At 53.2% G+C, this 13624-nt stretch overlaps 6 protein-coding genes across 6 annotated transcripts; 3 read left to right on the top strand and 3 right to left on the bottom strand.

The window, feature by feature from the left end:
* Nucleotides 1-32: 32 nt before the first annotated feature.
* Nucleotides 33-903, bottom strand: ASPGLDRAFT_50018 (kinetochore Spc24 family protein). The gene is made up of 3 exons (XM_022547222.1): nt 837-903; nt 387-784; nt 33-330 (listed from the first exon to the last, which is right to left on the bottom strand). The coding sequence occupies exons 1-3, from the start codon at nt 861-863 to the stop codon at nt 153-155; spliced, it is 603 nt and encodes a 200-aa protein (XP_022398200.1). The 5' UTR covers nt 864-903; the 3' UTR covers nt 33-152.
* A 236-nt stretch (nt 904-1139) lies between these two features.
* ASPGLDRAFT_84146 (mitochondrial fission 1 protein) lies at nt 1140-2085 on the top strand (the record flags this gene model as incomplete). Its single annotated transcript, XM_022550251.1, has 4 exons — nt 1140-1155; nt 1219-1237; nt 1313-1406; nt 1505-2085. 4 exons carry the CDS (start codon nt 1140-1142, stop codon nt 1832-1834), a joined length of 459 nt encoding a protein of 152 aa, XP_022398199.1. The 3' UTR covers nt 1835-2085.
* Nucleotides 2086-2478: 393 nt separating this feature from the next.
* ASPGLDRAFT_132070 (putative RING finger domain protein) lies at nt 2479-3990 on the top strand (the record flags this gene model as incomplete). The annotated part of the gene is made up of 4 exons (XM_022541097.1): nt 2479-2586; nt 2646-3229; nt 3287-3730; nt 3783-3990. 4 exons carry the CDS (start codon nt 2479-2481, stop codon nt 3988-3990), a joined length of 1344 nt encoding a protein of 447 aa, XP_022398198.1.
* A 272-nt stretch (nt 3991-4262) lies between these two features.
* Nucleotides 4263-5946, top strand: ASPGLDRAFT_68428 (amidohydrolase; the record flags this gene model as incomplete). The annotated part of the gene is made up of 2 exons (XM_022549256.1): nt 4263-4471; nt 4527-5946. The coding sequence occupies 2 exons, from the start codon at nt 4263-4265 to the stop codon at nt 5944-5946; spliced, it is 1629 nt and encodes a 542-aa protein (XP_022398197.1).
* A 32-nt stretch (nt 5947-5978) lies between these two features.
* Nucleotides 5979-7409, bottom strand: ASPGLDRAFT_132167 (putative aminotransferase family protein (LolT); the record flags this gene model as incomplete). The annotated part of the gene is made up of 1 exon (XM_022541104.1): nt 5979-7409. The coding sequence occupies one exon, from the start codon at nt 7407-7409 to the stop codon at nt 5979-5981; it is 1431 nt and encodes a 476-aa protein (XP_022398196.1).
* Nucleotides 7410-7749: 340 nt separating this feature from the next.
* On the bottom strand, nt 7750-12621 carry ASPGLDRAFT_131835 (GYF domain-containing protein; the record flags this gene model as incomplete). Its single annotated transcript, XM_022541081.1, has 4 exons — nt 7750-8063; nt 8117-11810; nt 11873-12314; nt 12527-12621. 4 exons carry the CDS (start codon nt 12619-12621, stop codon nt 7750-7752), a joined length of 4545 nt encoding a protein of 1514 aa, XP_022398195.1.
* Nucleotides 12622-13624: the final 1003 nt, after the last annotated feature.

The raw sequence follows: 13624 nt of genomic DNA, 5'->3' as shown, positions 1-13624 counted from the left end.
GTCTCGTAGCTGCTAAGTTCACGGGTAGGTTTTCTTGCACTGTACCATATTGATTCATCCTTAAGGGTATATAACTCATCATAGACATAAACATAACATAGTTACCGATTTCCATATGCTGAACGCCTTATCCCAAACGCCAATACCGACACTTATCCCTGCATAGTCGACCAGAAGTAGTTGGAATAAAAGAACCGTGAAAACTTCGAGTCGACATTAACCACGTGCACATCACCCTTCCGACTGTTGCGAATAACAGCCTTGGTGAAGTTTCCGGCCTCATCCGGCTCGATATCGATGCCCAAAGATCTAAAGATCTTGAGACGAAGACTGCCATAGTCAGTATATGCCCGCAAATGAGACAACAGAGATAGAGGGAAACTCACATCGTAGCATCATCAGCTTCCCTCTCCCTCCTCGTTCCCTCATCCCCCTCTAGTCCCTGCGCCTCCAAATCCGCCAACCTCTCCTTCAACATTTCCAGTTCGCTCTCCAGTCTCTCACTCTCAATCTCCAACTCCGATGCCGCCTTCGCAATCCGGAACTTTTTCGTGTCCAGCTCGACAATGCCCTGCGCGTGTCTTCCGGAGTCGTGCGTGGTTACGGCTTCTTCATGTTGCGCATTCAAGGAGTTGAGGTTGCGGGAGAGTTTTCGGAGGGCGGATTCGGCTTCGCGAGAGCGCAGTTCGCGGGATTGTTGGAGGGTAGAGAGGGAGTCGTTGATGCGCGTTACGGCTTGTTTGTCGGGGTGGATGTTGAAGTTGCCGACTGTGTGGTGGATGAGCTGTCGATTAGTTGGTTTATATTTCTTTTCTCATGGAGACGGGGGTACGTACAGTCGCGGGGTCCTCGTCGAGAAGCATTTTGGCTATAGTTAATTCGTTCAATGTCAAATGGTCTGCGTTGAAGTTGGTAGACGGTGGTTTTGTTGATGTTTGGGTTGGGGGAGCAACAGCCACAGCGCCACGGACCCTGCACCGCCACATGTTGGCCCTCCGCAAGTGACGAAAAGCACGAGGATCAACACACGCGGTTTTGTTTCTCTATCTGCCATCCTTCTGACCGGGTATCTTCGTTCGAAGATCTATTACAGCATACTAATTAATTTCCATACCTACTACTCAAGTGCTACTCGCAGTATGTCCAACCTACCATGTATGTGCCCGCTCCATATTGTTGCTCCTGCGTTGATTGCATGCTGACTTGAATTCCTTGCAGATGCTGCTGATGCCGAAAGGTCAGTATACTGCATCCGTCGACGCTACCGACCATAATTTCGTCGAATCCGGTTCGTGAACTAACTTGTCTTCAGCCCGTTGAAGCCAGCGGAGCTCCAGGTCTTGCGGACACAGTACGAGAAGGAAGGGGACTACGTTGGAATTCAGACCAAATTCAACTATGCTTGGGTACAATCATCACCTGGTCTCACCTGTGCTATGGGCGACTACTACATGTACTCCCTACTCAATAACATGGCATGCTGACCATCTCTACCCCACCACAGGGCCTAATCAAATCCAACACTCGCTACGACCAACAAGAAGGCGTCCGTCTCCTCTCTGAAATCTTCCGCGCCGCTCCCGAACGTCGTAGAGAATGTCTCTACTACCTTGCTCTCGGAAACTTCAAGCTTGGCAACTACGGCGAGGCCCGACGCTACAACGACTTGCTCCTGGACAAGGAACCGGCGAACATGCAAGCAGCTAGCCTGGGGCAGCTCATCGATGACAAGGTGTCGAGGGAGGGCTTGGTTGGAATTGCGATTGTGGGTGGTTTGGCCCTTGCTGCTGGTGTGGTTGGGGGTATGATTTTCAAGGGGGCTAAGAGACGGTAAACTGTTCCCACCTCTTCAATCCCTATAGGAAAGAGGGAAGTGTTGTATATACCAGTGGCTTTGTTTGTTCGGGATTTGGTCCAGCATATTCGACCGGCGTTTTTTTTGCTTTCTTTCGCTTTCGCTTCACTGCCGGTTGCCAATTTGTTTACCTGATGAGTCATGACATGCGTTGTGAATACACCAATGCCTAGGGGTTTCTTCTGTATTCAACTTCTACATTGATAGTACAGTGAACGTGAATCATTCATAGTATAAAATTCTCTGGTACATACATACTCCGTACTCCGACTGCATCGTGGGTACGTCATCCAACCAGCGCCCGAGTCGTTAGCCGATTCCGCTTTCTCTCGCCTCATTTTAGCTCGCCCTGTTCTCTCCGTGACTCTTTATTCTGTTCTATCTGAGCATTTGTCAGTCAGCAGAATGAGTTAACTACTTTTTCTCCTCGTTTGGGCCCTTCGATGCGTTGTCCCGAGACAATGACCGCAATCCTCTTCTGCGAATAAGACTGCGTCTACGGAGATTGTTTGCGCTGTATGCTCTTATCATCTTCCCTCGATATTATCGCGATACCTTCAAACGCTCTTCTTCTTTATCCACCTTACTTTATCTGAACATACCTGAATCCTTGAGTCATCACCATGGAGAACGGAGATCGAATGTTCTGCCATCATTGTGGCGGGGTCTGGCTCCGGCGTTCTGAGGATGACCTGCAGTGCCAGCATTGCAATTCAGACTTTACTGAGATAGTACGTTTCTGTATCAAATAACACGCGGGAGGAATACAAGCTAACTATGACTCAACCAGATCGAAATCCCTCCAGACACCGAAGAACCACCCCGCCATGCTACCCCACCACCAGCCTCACCACGTCGAGAAAGAACATTTCCTCCGGTTAACCCCTTTGCGAATCATAACCCATGGACGCACGACGACGAAGACGACTACGACACTCATGGCTTTGGGTCGAGTCCCGGGTTTGCCCACCGCGCCTACAGATCGCCAGATGGCCGATTCGCCTTTTCGAGCACGACATTTAACGGAAGCGGAGGCTTTAGTAGCGGTGGTGGCTTTGGTGGTCCCCCGCGCTCAGCTGGATATGGGACGGATGAATTCGGTGACCCCTTGATGCCTATGGTGCGCCGGTTGGATACCATCTTCCACGGACTCGCGGATACCTATCGCCAGCAGGGACAAGGCCAGGGCCAGAGTCTAGATCGGGAGTCATCGAGACAGGCAGGAGCTACGTCTGCGCTACCTCAGCATGATGATTTCTCGGATCCTGAAGAGCGGGCACCTGGTGAGCCAGATGATTTTGGTCCTCCGAGGTTGTTCCCGAGGAATGCAGATGGTCCGCAGCCAATGGCGCCGCCGTTGGGGACGTTGGGAGAGTATGTCGCTTTTCCTATTTTTGCTTATGTTGATGTATCATCCACTAACTCTGGTAGTATTCTCGAACTCTTTCAGCAAGACTTCGGTCAAGGAGGACAGAGGTCTGGAGGTAGAAGTGGTGTTCGTGTCATGACAGGACCGAATCCATTGGCCATGCTATCGAGTCTGTTGAACTTTGACCGACACGGTGATGCAGTTTACTCACAGGAAGAGCTGGACCGGGTAATATCGCAATTGGTTGGACAGAATGCGAGCAGCAATGGGCCCCCGCCCGCCTCCCATAACTCCATTCAGAATCTATCGAAGAAGCCTGTTGACCGGGAGATGCTGGGAAACGATGGCAAGGCGGAGTGTTCGATTTGTATGGATCCGGTAGAGTTGGGGACGGAAGTTACCGTACTCCCGTGCAAGCATTGGTTCCACTACAACTGCATTGAAATGTGGTTGACCCAGCACAACACATGTCCTCATTGCCGACGAAGCATTGATGCGCCTGCGCAGTAAGTTGTTTTCTACATCCTAAAACTTGGAATACAAACTAATGCCGTGCAGAGAAGGAAGTCGTGAGAACCCAGTGACGGTTGACAGCCCCGAAGCCTCGCGCCGTTCCAGCAGTGCCATTCCCGGACAAAGCGGACGGCGCTGGTCATCGGCTTACGACAGCGGAGGACGACGTGCGAGTGGACAGGGACAAGGACAAGGACAACCTGGTGGAGGAGGACTTGCAGAGTGGTTGAGAAGCCATTTTGGTGGAAGTTAGGGTTCTGTCAGGGTTGGATGATTGCAACACCCAGTGATTTATTGCTTGATAGACTTGATGTCCAGATTGTTATGCTGTATGTATTATGATTGACGACAGCCGTTTTCTTTACTTCTACGAAGAGGTATTTTTGTCAGTTATGCCGAGGATTATCAGATGGAGATAAGATAAACCCCACATTGTTACAACTCCTCACTCGACTCTTTGCTTTCGCAATTGACAACTTCAATTGACCTCAATTCAGACCATTGCAAGAAACCAAATCTAGCGAAATGAAGACAATCTACCACAATGGGATCATCGTCACCGGCAATCGACAGCAAGACATGTCGACACCCCCAACCTACCTAGTCGTCGAGAACGATCTCGTCGCCTACGTGGGCAATGCCGATAAGCCCTCCGTCGCAAAGACCCTGGAAGACACTGAAACCCAAAAGGTCAATCTAGAAGGAAAAATCATCCTCCCCGGCTTCATCGATGGGTACGCCTCCCCTCCCCCTCCCCTTTGCACCACAGCAACCTAACAGAATAACCAGACACATGCACCTCCTCTTCTTCGGCGCCAGCCTCTCCAAAATCGACATCGAATCCTGCAAAAACCTCACAGACATCCGCACCACCATCGAAACAGCCGCGCAGCAAAACCCCTCCGCAAAACGCCTCTTCTGCCGCGGCTGGATGCACCCCATGACCAATGGGATCGCTCTAGCCGGCATGATCGATGACCTCGACCCGCAACAACGGCCAATCTTCATCGACTCGAAGGACCTGCACTCGACATGGTGCAATACACCTGCGCTGAAGGAATTGGGCGTTGATGAGAACACGCCTGATCCTGAGGGCGGGGAGATAAGTCGTGACCCCGAGACAGGGAAGCCGAATGGGTTGTTGAGCGAGGCTGCGAATGTGAATATTGCGTGGCCGCATGTAGCCCGTGTTGCGACTGTTGATGAGCGCATAGGGTATATCCGCGATGCGGTGAAGGCGTATAATGCAGCGGGGTATACGGGGATAACGGAGATGGCGACGGATGAGACCATTTGGGAGGCTATGCGTGTTCTTCGCGAACAAGGGGATGTGTCGATTCGTATGGCTGCGTATTGGATTATCACGCCGTGCAAAACGGATGAGGAGAATCTGGCGCAGGTGGATAGGGCGATTGAATTGCATAAGCAGTATAACAGCAGCACGTCGCCTGATTTCCGTATCGCTGGTATAAAACTGATTTGCGATGGTGTTGTCGATGCGTGCACTGCGTCTTTACTCGAGCCGTACTCCACGAACGGTGCTAATGCAGGAACGATTTGGGCTCCGGATGCTCTCCGGAAAGTAGTTCAGAAGGCCGATGTCGCTGGTCTGCAGTGCGCACTGCATGCTATCGGTGATGCAACTGTGAAACTCGCCATCGATATACTGGAGGCTGTTGGTACGCCAGGCCGCCGTCATCGCATCGAGCATCTCGAGCTCACGGCGCCAGAGGACGCGAAGAGGTTGGGTGATTTGGGAATCACAGCGTCTGTGCAGCCTGTGCATGCGGACCCTGCGATCCTCCGTGCATGGCCTGCCTTGCTTGGTCCAACCAGGTTACATCGTGCCTTCGCATACAAAGAATTCCTGGACCATCATGCGCCGTTGGCGATCGGGACAGATTCACCAACAGCACCGCATTGGCCGCTCAAGAATCTGTACACTGCAACTACGCGACGGTCAGCAAGAGAGCCAGAATTTGAAACCAAAGTAAACGAGCATTTTGCGCTGGAGTTGGGAGAAGCAGTTTCTGCGGGGACGGCGGGGAGTGCGTACTCGACGTTTGCGGACGGGTTCATTGGGACCTTGGGGGAAGGGAAGAAGGCGGACTTTGTGGTTTGGGATATGCAATGGGAGAAGGAGAAGTTGTTGGAGGCGGTTGTGCATGAGACGTATTTTGGAGGGAGAAAAGTCTATCATCATTCTTAGATTGTATATTTTATAGCATGGGGTATATATGTCTATAGCTTGGCTTCGGGTTGGTATTTCTTGCCAACCTGTTCACACAACTCCCCCAGAATAGGAGCCACCCATTCGAAATCACTCTTTTCCAGGTAAACCTGCGCGCTCAACCTTGTCCAGAGCCACCCTCCATGCGGGAACACAGGTAGAAATGTGTCATACTCATCAACCAACGTATCCTGCATCCACCGACAAACACCCTGCACTTCATCCGCGGCCAAGGGCATACAAACCCTTTTCTTCCCAGCATCAGGCGAAAGATCCGTACCATCCTGAGTAGGAATCGGCAACCGGATAGTAGTCATCGCACATTTCCGCAGCAAAGATTCCCTCCAATGCTGTATCCCGGGCTCTTGCATGACTTCCGTTCCCAGCTCACCCGCAACGATATCAGCGGCTTCATTGGATAGTTCTTCCAAGTATGCGAAGATGCGCTCATCCCCGCCGCAGGTTTCTCTGCGGAATTTCATGGCTGCCGGGATACACAGGTACGGCGTATCATCAGTCGTAGCCACGAACTCAAACAAACTCTCAAACGCCGACTTTCCACCGCCAGCCGTTTGCATCGTCGATGCACCGATAGTGCTCGCTGAATCAGGGGCGGGGATATACCCCCAGGACGTTGGAAGAGTCGTACGGATGAGATGTTGGTGACGGAGGGGAACGTAGAGGACCGCGCAGCCGCGCGGGGTGTAGAGCCATTTGTGGCAGTTGCTGGTGAAGAAATCCGGCTGCAATGATCCGAGATCTAACGGGATGTGGCCGATGCCGTGTGCCCCGTCAATCAGACTCAAAATGCCCTCCGCGCGACATACTTCGACCAAACGCTCGAACGGGAAACGGACGCCGGGCATGCTGACGATGGTCTCGAAGACCGTGGCGCGGACGTTCAGTCCTTCTTCCCTTGCTGCGCGTACAGCATCCATAAACTTCGCAACCAATTCCTCTGGATGTAATGGCAATCGGTACTCCACCTTCTTCAATGCCACGCCCGTCATCTCAACGGTCGAGAACAACATCCGCTCCACAGCCCCGTACACCGTATCGAAGTACAAAACCACATCTCCCTTCTTGAAACCCAGGTTATGTAGGACAGTATGCACGCCTGTTGTCGCATTCTTCACCAACACAACCTCATTTTTAGGAACATGGAGCAGGGAAGCGATTTCTTGTCGCGATAAATCAAGAGCTTGCGGTGTGGTGCGGCGGATGAAGGGGTCTGGACGGGATTCGGCTTCGGATTGGAGATTGTGCAGGGCGTATTGGACGGAAAGGGGATGGGTGCCGAAGGAGCCTGTTTGTATATTGTTAGTTAAACTGATATATGACCTGGGGAGATGGGAGGGCATGCCGTGGTTGAGGTTTTTGAAGTTGGGGAAGAAGGAGAAGTGTTTGAGCATGGGGGCTCCGAAGGGAGTTGGAGAGGACATGTTTGCTGTATCGAATTGTCCTCAATGGACGTAGATAACTGGAAATCGTAGTAGAAGTTGCAATAACAATAGACATTGAAGATAGAGACGATCACAGGTACCGATCGGCTGCAGGCGGGGCGGAGAAACACTCGGTGTAGAGTTCTGGGGGTCTTCACCCATTGAGCCTCATGTATACGGAGTCCGGAGCACTTATACAGAGAACTACTAGAATGTATACAGACTACATTGACAAATGACATGACTAAGTACAACTATGTTGACACTAGCTCAAGTAAGATATCACGATATTCACAGATCTATCCGACATGACTTCTGTACAATACTGTCATGGCACTATTTACCTCTTGCCCTTCTTGCGAGGAGCAACCACCTTAAACGCCGCGCTAGCGCTCTCCTCTTCCTTGTTCGCGTGCGAGGATGACGACGATGATCCCTTCTTAGCCACCTCGCTCCAGCCACCACCGTTCTTCTGGTCCGCGTAGGCACTGGCCGACACGGGGTCGACTATACCCTTGTCCGCAAGCTTACGACGACGGATGAATTCTTCGGCGAAACGACGGCCGTCCAGAGTAGGAGAATTGGCGTAAACCGAGTCCGAGATAATCTCTGCCTCAGCGGGCAAGAACAGCAATTGCTGAACAAAGTCGTCGACTAAAATCGTTAGCATAAGGAATGACCGGATAGAGGCGAGAAGGAAAACCTACCATTGATGTTGCTGTTCAGTCCCTTGCCCAGAGTCAATTTGGCCCACTTGGTGAATTCCTCCAAAGCACGGTTCGGGTTCGGAGGAGATATAGTAGGAGCAGTGTTCACGCTAATGGCCCGAGGAGACGGTACGACAGCTGGCTTGGGCTTCGCCGCCACAGGACTGGGCGCGGCAGGGGCCACCGGGGTAGGTGGTGCCTTGACCTTGCCACCAGCACCGACCGTGGTCCATGCACTAGTGCCCGAGGGGGCCGTCTGAACAGGAGCCGGGGTTTTGCTGGCGAGATCGGCATATCTCTTTCCAACACTGGCCGCAGCGGGAGGACTGGCAGCTGCAGTCTGCGCGGCAGCGGTAGCGGCAGCGGTAGCGGCAGCGTTGGCCATGCGCTGCTTACGGGTTTCCTCTTCCTTCTGGATCTGAGCGAGAGTCTTCTTGGCACCAGTAGGAGCAGTCTGGCCCTTGTTGTTCCACACAGAAGTAGCCGACGTCGGGGTTGCAGGGGATCCGGCACTGGCCCAGTTGGCAGTCGACGGCAAGCCGGGGCTCTGAGTCTGGGCCGCCTGGCTAATACGTTCTTGCTCCGCGAGCAGTTGAGAGCGACGAGCGGCAGCGGCCATCTCTTCTTTCTGGGCAGCGCTGCGAGCCTCGGCCTCCTGAATCTCCTTCAGAGAAGGACCCTTGGGCAACTCGTTGGCATCCTTAGCCCATGGCGCAATGGAAGTAGTCGGAGGCTCAACGGGGGTCTGGGTCTGAGAACGCGAGTTGGCAGCGAGAGACTCGGCAACATTCTGGCGGTTACGCTGAGCAGCAGGGGCCGGGAGAGGCGAGGCAGATGGAGGGGGAGGGAATGGACGAGGCAAGCCGTTGTCATTCTTGTTCCATACGGATTCGCGAGGAGCCTGCTGTTCTTCCTGCTCATACTGGCTCTGCTCTTCCTCTTCCTGCATCTTCTGCTCTTCCTCAAACTGTTGTTTCTGGGCAGACGCAGCCTTCTGAACCTGCTGAGAAAGCGTCAGAGGCTCCTGGCTAGTTGTGGTAGTCGTGGTAGTAGTAGTCGTAGTTGTAGCCTCACTGGCCTCGGGAGCAACTTCCTCCGAGGGCTCCTCCTGCTCAGACTCGTTCTGCTGAGTGGTGGGGTGCGTGGGAAGGCCTTCCGCAGTCCATCCACCCTCCTGCGATCTCAAAGCATGGAACTGGCGGAGTCGCTCTTCGCGAGCCTGCTGGTCGAACAAGCTGTCACCCTGCGCATTGTCAAATTGCTCCTGTTCCTGCTGCAACTGGGCCCGGTCTTGAAGCATGCTTGCAACTTGCTGCTGGTGCAACAAGTTCTCTGGCTGGCGTGCGGCGAATGCTGGGCTTCCAAACGCAAACGGATCAGGACGGCTCACGTTCAACCGGTCCAGGAGAGCCGGGAGCTGCTCCTGGTTGCTGACCAAGTCAGTGCCAAGAATTTGCGGGCCAAGGTTGGGCAGGATATTCCCAAAGAACCCGGGGGCATTCTGAGGCTGTTGCTGCAGAGGAGCCTGGATAGGCGACGGCTGAAAGCCGACCGGCGAAGTGAGACTTCCGAGACTCGGCTGGCTGTGAAGGCTGTGAGCACTCGAGTGATGTTGAAGTGGCTGAGGTACGCCAGGTGGGAGGCCTTGCAGCTGCATCTGTTTCATTAAGGCCTGCTGCTGCGCGAGATGCTCCTTCTGTCGGGCCATCAGATACTGCTCTTCCTGCTTCCTGCGTTCCAAAGCATTCTGCTGCTCAGCGGTCAAGGTAGTGCCAAAGCTTGGGAAACTGCCAGGAAAAGGTGGTTGGGCAGTGCCGGTCGGGGCGGCCCACGGCGTAGCGTTGGGGTCGGGCCCGTGGGGAATGCCAATCTGGGGCACCAGGAACGGTTCGCGCGAGTTCCCAATGCGACGCACCAGCTGCGCCAACGGCTCAAATTCTGGGTCTTCAAGCTTCTTGATCTGCAAGTCGGGGCTGAAGAAGCCAGCCTTGAACCAGTCGTGCATCTCCAGACCGGTCCAAGGACCCTGAATGTTGCCCTGCGGGTCACGGTAAATCCACCGCATACGATCGGGCATGACCATAGTCCGCTGCTGAGCCGGAGGAACCGAGCCGGGGTTGCTGGCCGACTGGCTTGGCTGAGGCACTTCTTGAGATGCCATCGGAATCGAGCCAACAGCAGAGACCGGGGTCTGGGAAGCCGAGGTGCTTGTGGGCATGTTGGTTTGACCGGCCTTATCGGCTTGCTGACCATCCTCTCCCTGGTCACCCTGCATTTGCTCCTGCATCGCCGCAGGGAACAAAGATCCCAGCTTGCTGGAGCGGCCTAGACTGCCTGTACCGGAGATTCCAGCGTGCGGGCTAAAGAGACCACTGCCTCCCAAGGTCGACAGACTTGGGGATTGAAGCTCACCGCCCATCGAACCGAAGATAGGGTCACCAAAGCCGCTTGAAAAGGCAGACCGCTCCCTGGTAGGTGTCCCAACTGCCGGGTTAGGAGGCCATCCGGAGGTAGCGCCTCCCAGAGTAGGAAGACCACCCAGGCCACCTAGGTTAGAGAAGTTTCGGTTACCCGCCACACTGGACGTCTGGCTGCGGTCAATCGAAGGCAGGTCGATTCCCGAACCAACTCGACGAATGGAGCCAAACGGATTCGACGCATCACGAAATCCACTGATGCCAGGGTGCTGAGAAGCCTGGATATCAGATTCATCCGTCTCAACATCCTCCACGTCTCCTCGACGATCGCCGTGGGGACTCTGGTACGGGTTCGTATTGGTCGGGCTGCTCGGTTCGTGGCCTTGCAAAAGACTGGGAGTCGGGTTACGGGAGTTCTCGTGGCTCTGCATCAGTTCTCGAAAACCGGGGATGCTTGAGGTCATTCCGAAAGCCGAAAAGCCCAACGAATCAGCCTGTGAGGCCGGTTCCAGATCCTGCGATCCACCCAACGCTGCACTTCCACTGCGAGGCTCATCGGAGAATGGATTCGTCTCGCTTCGGCCGGCGCGAGTCCTGACGGCCTCCCCCCAAGGCGACTGCGCACCGTTGTCGCCCTCGGTTTCCGGCAGACGTTCCAAGCTGCTGAGTGACGGTTTCTCTCTAACAGACGCACCAATGTCTTCCGAACTGTCCTTGGAGAAGAGGCCCTTCAAACGACTCTCACCGCGCAGACTACCAAATCCTTTCTTCTCGGTGGTGGGGGTCTGAGCTGATTGCGTTGGGCCCAACGAGAAAGCACCAAACGCTCCCATGGGGGAGAAGTTGGCACTCTGTGATGCAGACGCCCACGGGGAGCTTGGTCCACTCAGCCCCGCACTCAAAGGATTGGTGGAACTGCGCTTCAGCGAGTTGAAAGGAGAGGCAGACTCGCCTTCCTTGCTGTCCCTTTCATCCAACCTGGAACTATTTTCTCGAAAATCGGTTTTCCGGCGTAGAAGTGAGGGCGGCGGGGTCGAGGTGTTGGTCTCGTCACGGAGAAAGCGCGAACCACCAGGCGTGGGGGACATCGGATTACCGACAGAATCACCGGTCTCCCTTCGCCTAGGACCTGGCCGAGCAGAACCCGGAGAAGAGGTGTTGAAGTTCTGGGTGTAGGAGACAGACGATTTGCGTCCACCCGTACCGGCAGCCTGGTTATCTTTCTGGGCGTTCGACGGCGGAGGCTTCAAGGGAGAATTGACCGACGCGGAGAATAACTAGCAATGTCAGCACGATGCTCTCGCACTCTAGAACCAAGTGCGGCTTCTGAAATACAAACCTCTTTCTCCTCATCCGTCATATTCATTAATGCCAACGGTTCGATCTGTCCACCATGATCCCAACATACCTCGGGCCCGTTCGGAGGGTCTTTCTGGTCCTCCCGTTTTCCCCAGGCCCCGTTCACACTGGGTGTCTCTACATGGGGATCCCAGTCGGCCACGAAATAGTCTGTCACATTCTTTGCCAAAGAACCGGATTCTCGCTGGGATTTGTAGAGGTCGAGAAGTTGTTCTTTGGAGTAGCGAGCCTCGCCAGTGGCCATCCCATTGCGTAGCCCACTGGATTGTGGATTCGACGACATGTGTGGAGGAACGTAAGCACCAACAGTTGGGGTCGAAGCGGAAGTGGTGGTTTGGCTGGTATCCCGGTTATGAGAAGGGTTTGTAGCAACTGAAGGACGGCGGAAAGTTTGTGTTGCTCCATTCATGCGAGTCCGAGACCTATAGAAATAACACAGCATGTAAGTATCAAGCAGAAACAAGTTTCCCGAAGAGGACAAGAATGTAAAAAAAGTTCGGTCAAGACCATGCAGCAATGCAGCAGAAAATCCGCATAAACCAGCACAACTTGAAACGGCCAATGCAGCACAAAAATGCAAAAAAGGATTATAGCAACCACAAAAGCAGAGCAAGGAAGACAGAATAAGGCGTACCATTCACTAGCAGCAGTTCCATCGCCTCGTTTGTTAGGGTCGTGGACGTTGCCAGCAGCGGCGGAAGCAAAACTCGAAGGGAGTGGCGTGGGCATTGTGATAACAAGGGAGCTGGTAAAAATACACAGAAAGCTGCCAGGTCACCGACAAGCTCGTCCTGAAGAATTAAAAGGGAGTGTAGAAAGGGTCGAGTTGCGCAAAGCGTGGCGTTGCGTTGGGAGGTTGGTATGAGTTTGGTTGGTGGTGTGGTTATTGGAGGTGGTGGGTGTCAGAGAGAGGGTTGCGTAGGAGATTTGGATGTGGGAACAACCGACACCGGAAAGATGGGAAAATTACGGCGATGGAAAAAAAAAACGCGAATATGGAGGTTGGGAGTTGGGTTAAAACAACCAAAACAACGTCCAGGAGTGACTTATTTCAGCTAGGATTCGAAAGAAGCAATACTCATTCGATCAGGAGTAAAAGAAGCGATCGAAGGTTCGTTTTGGGCGACGACTTGAAGTTTGCTTGATGAGAAAATTGGCCACAATTGGCAGGCGGTGGGGTATGGCAGTATTCATACGGTCAGTTACGATATAATACAACAACGAAGGGCCACTTGTTCCCGTTTGCAGCTCGTTATGTTATGGTATTACCGGCCACTGATACATGATGATACGCTCACGCGCACAATGAATTGATACTTATTCTTCTGGCCATTATGACGGAACTTTATCTGCTAGTGTAGCTCGAGAATAGACATATCAATTTGTTGGCGAAGCTACAGTCTTTCCTTATATGCTCTATTACTCTGTACTGTGTGGTGTATTTGTATCCCGTTACATACGTGTCGCGTTGGCAGCCGGGCAACGAAGACAAAAGAAGCAAAAAGTCTCCGTTTGTGAATAAATCACTGAGTGAGATCTGTCTTTCTGTCTCTCTGCCTGTCTTTGTTTCTTCCTTTCCGTTGGCTGTTTTCCTGCATCCAGGCCGGGGACATTATCCAATGTCCATATGCCCAGCCAGTATCCAGGGCACAGGTTTTACTGCCGTAGAATTGCAAACAAGACTCAGATAATCTGTCTCCTCAGTTTCCAGGACACAAAACAACCATGATTG

Source organism: Aspergillus glaucus (genome assembly GCF_001890805.1).
Source record: "Aspergillus glaucus CBS 516.65 unplaced genomic scaffold ASPGLscaffold_18, whole genome shotgun sequence".
Lineage (NCBI taxonomy): Eukaryota > Fungi > Ascomycota > Eurotiomycetes > Eurotiales > Aspergillaceae > Aspergillus > Aspergillus glaucus.
Note: the sequence above shows the minus strand (reverse complement) of the source record. Positions and strands in the feature narration are given on the sequence as shown.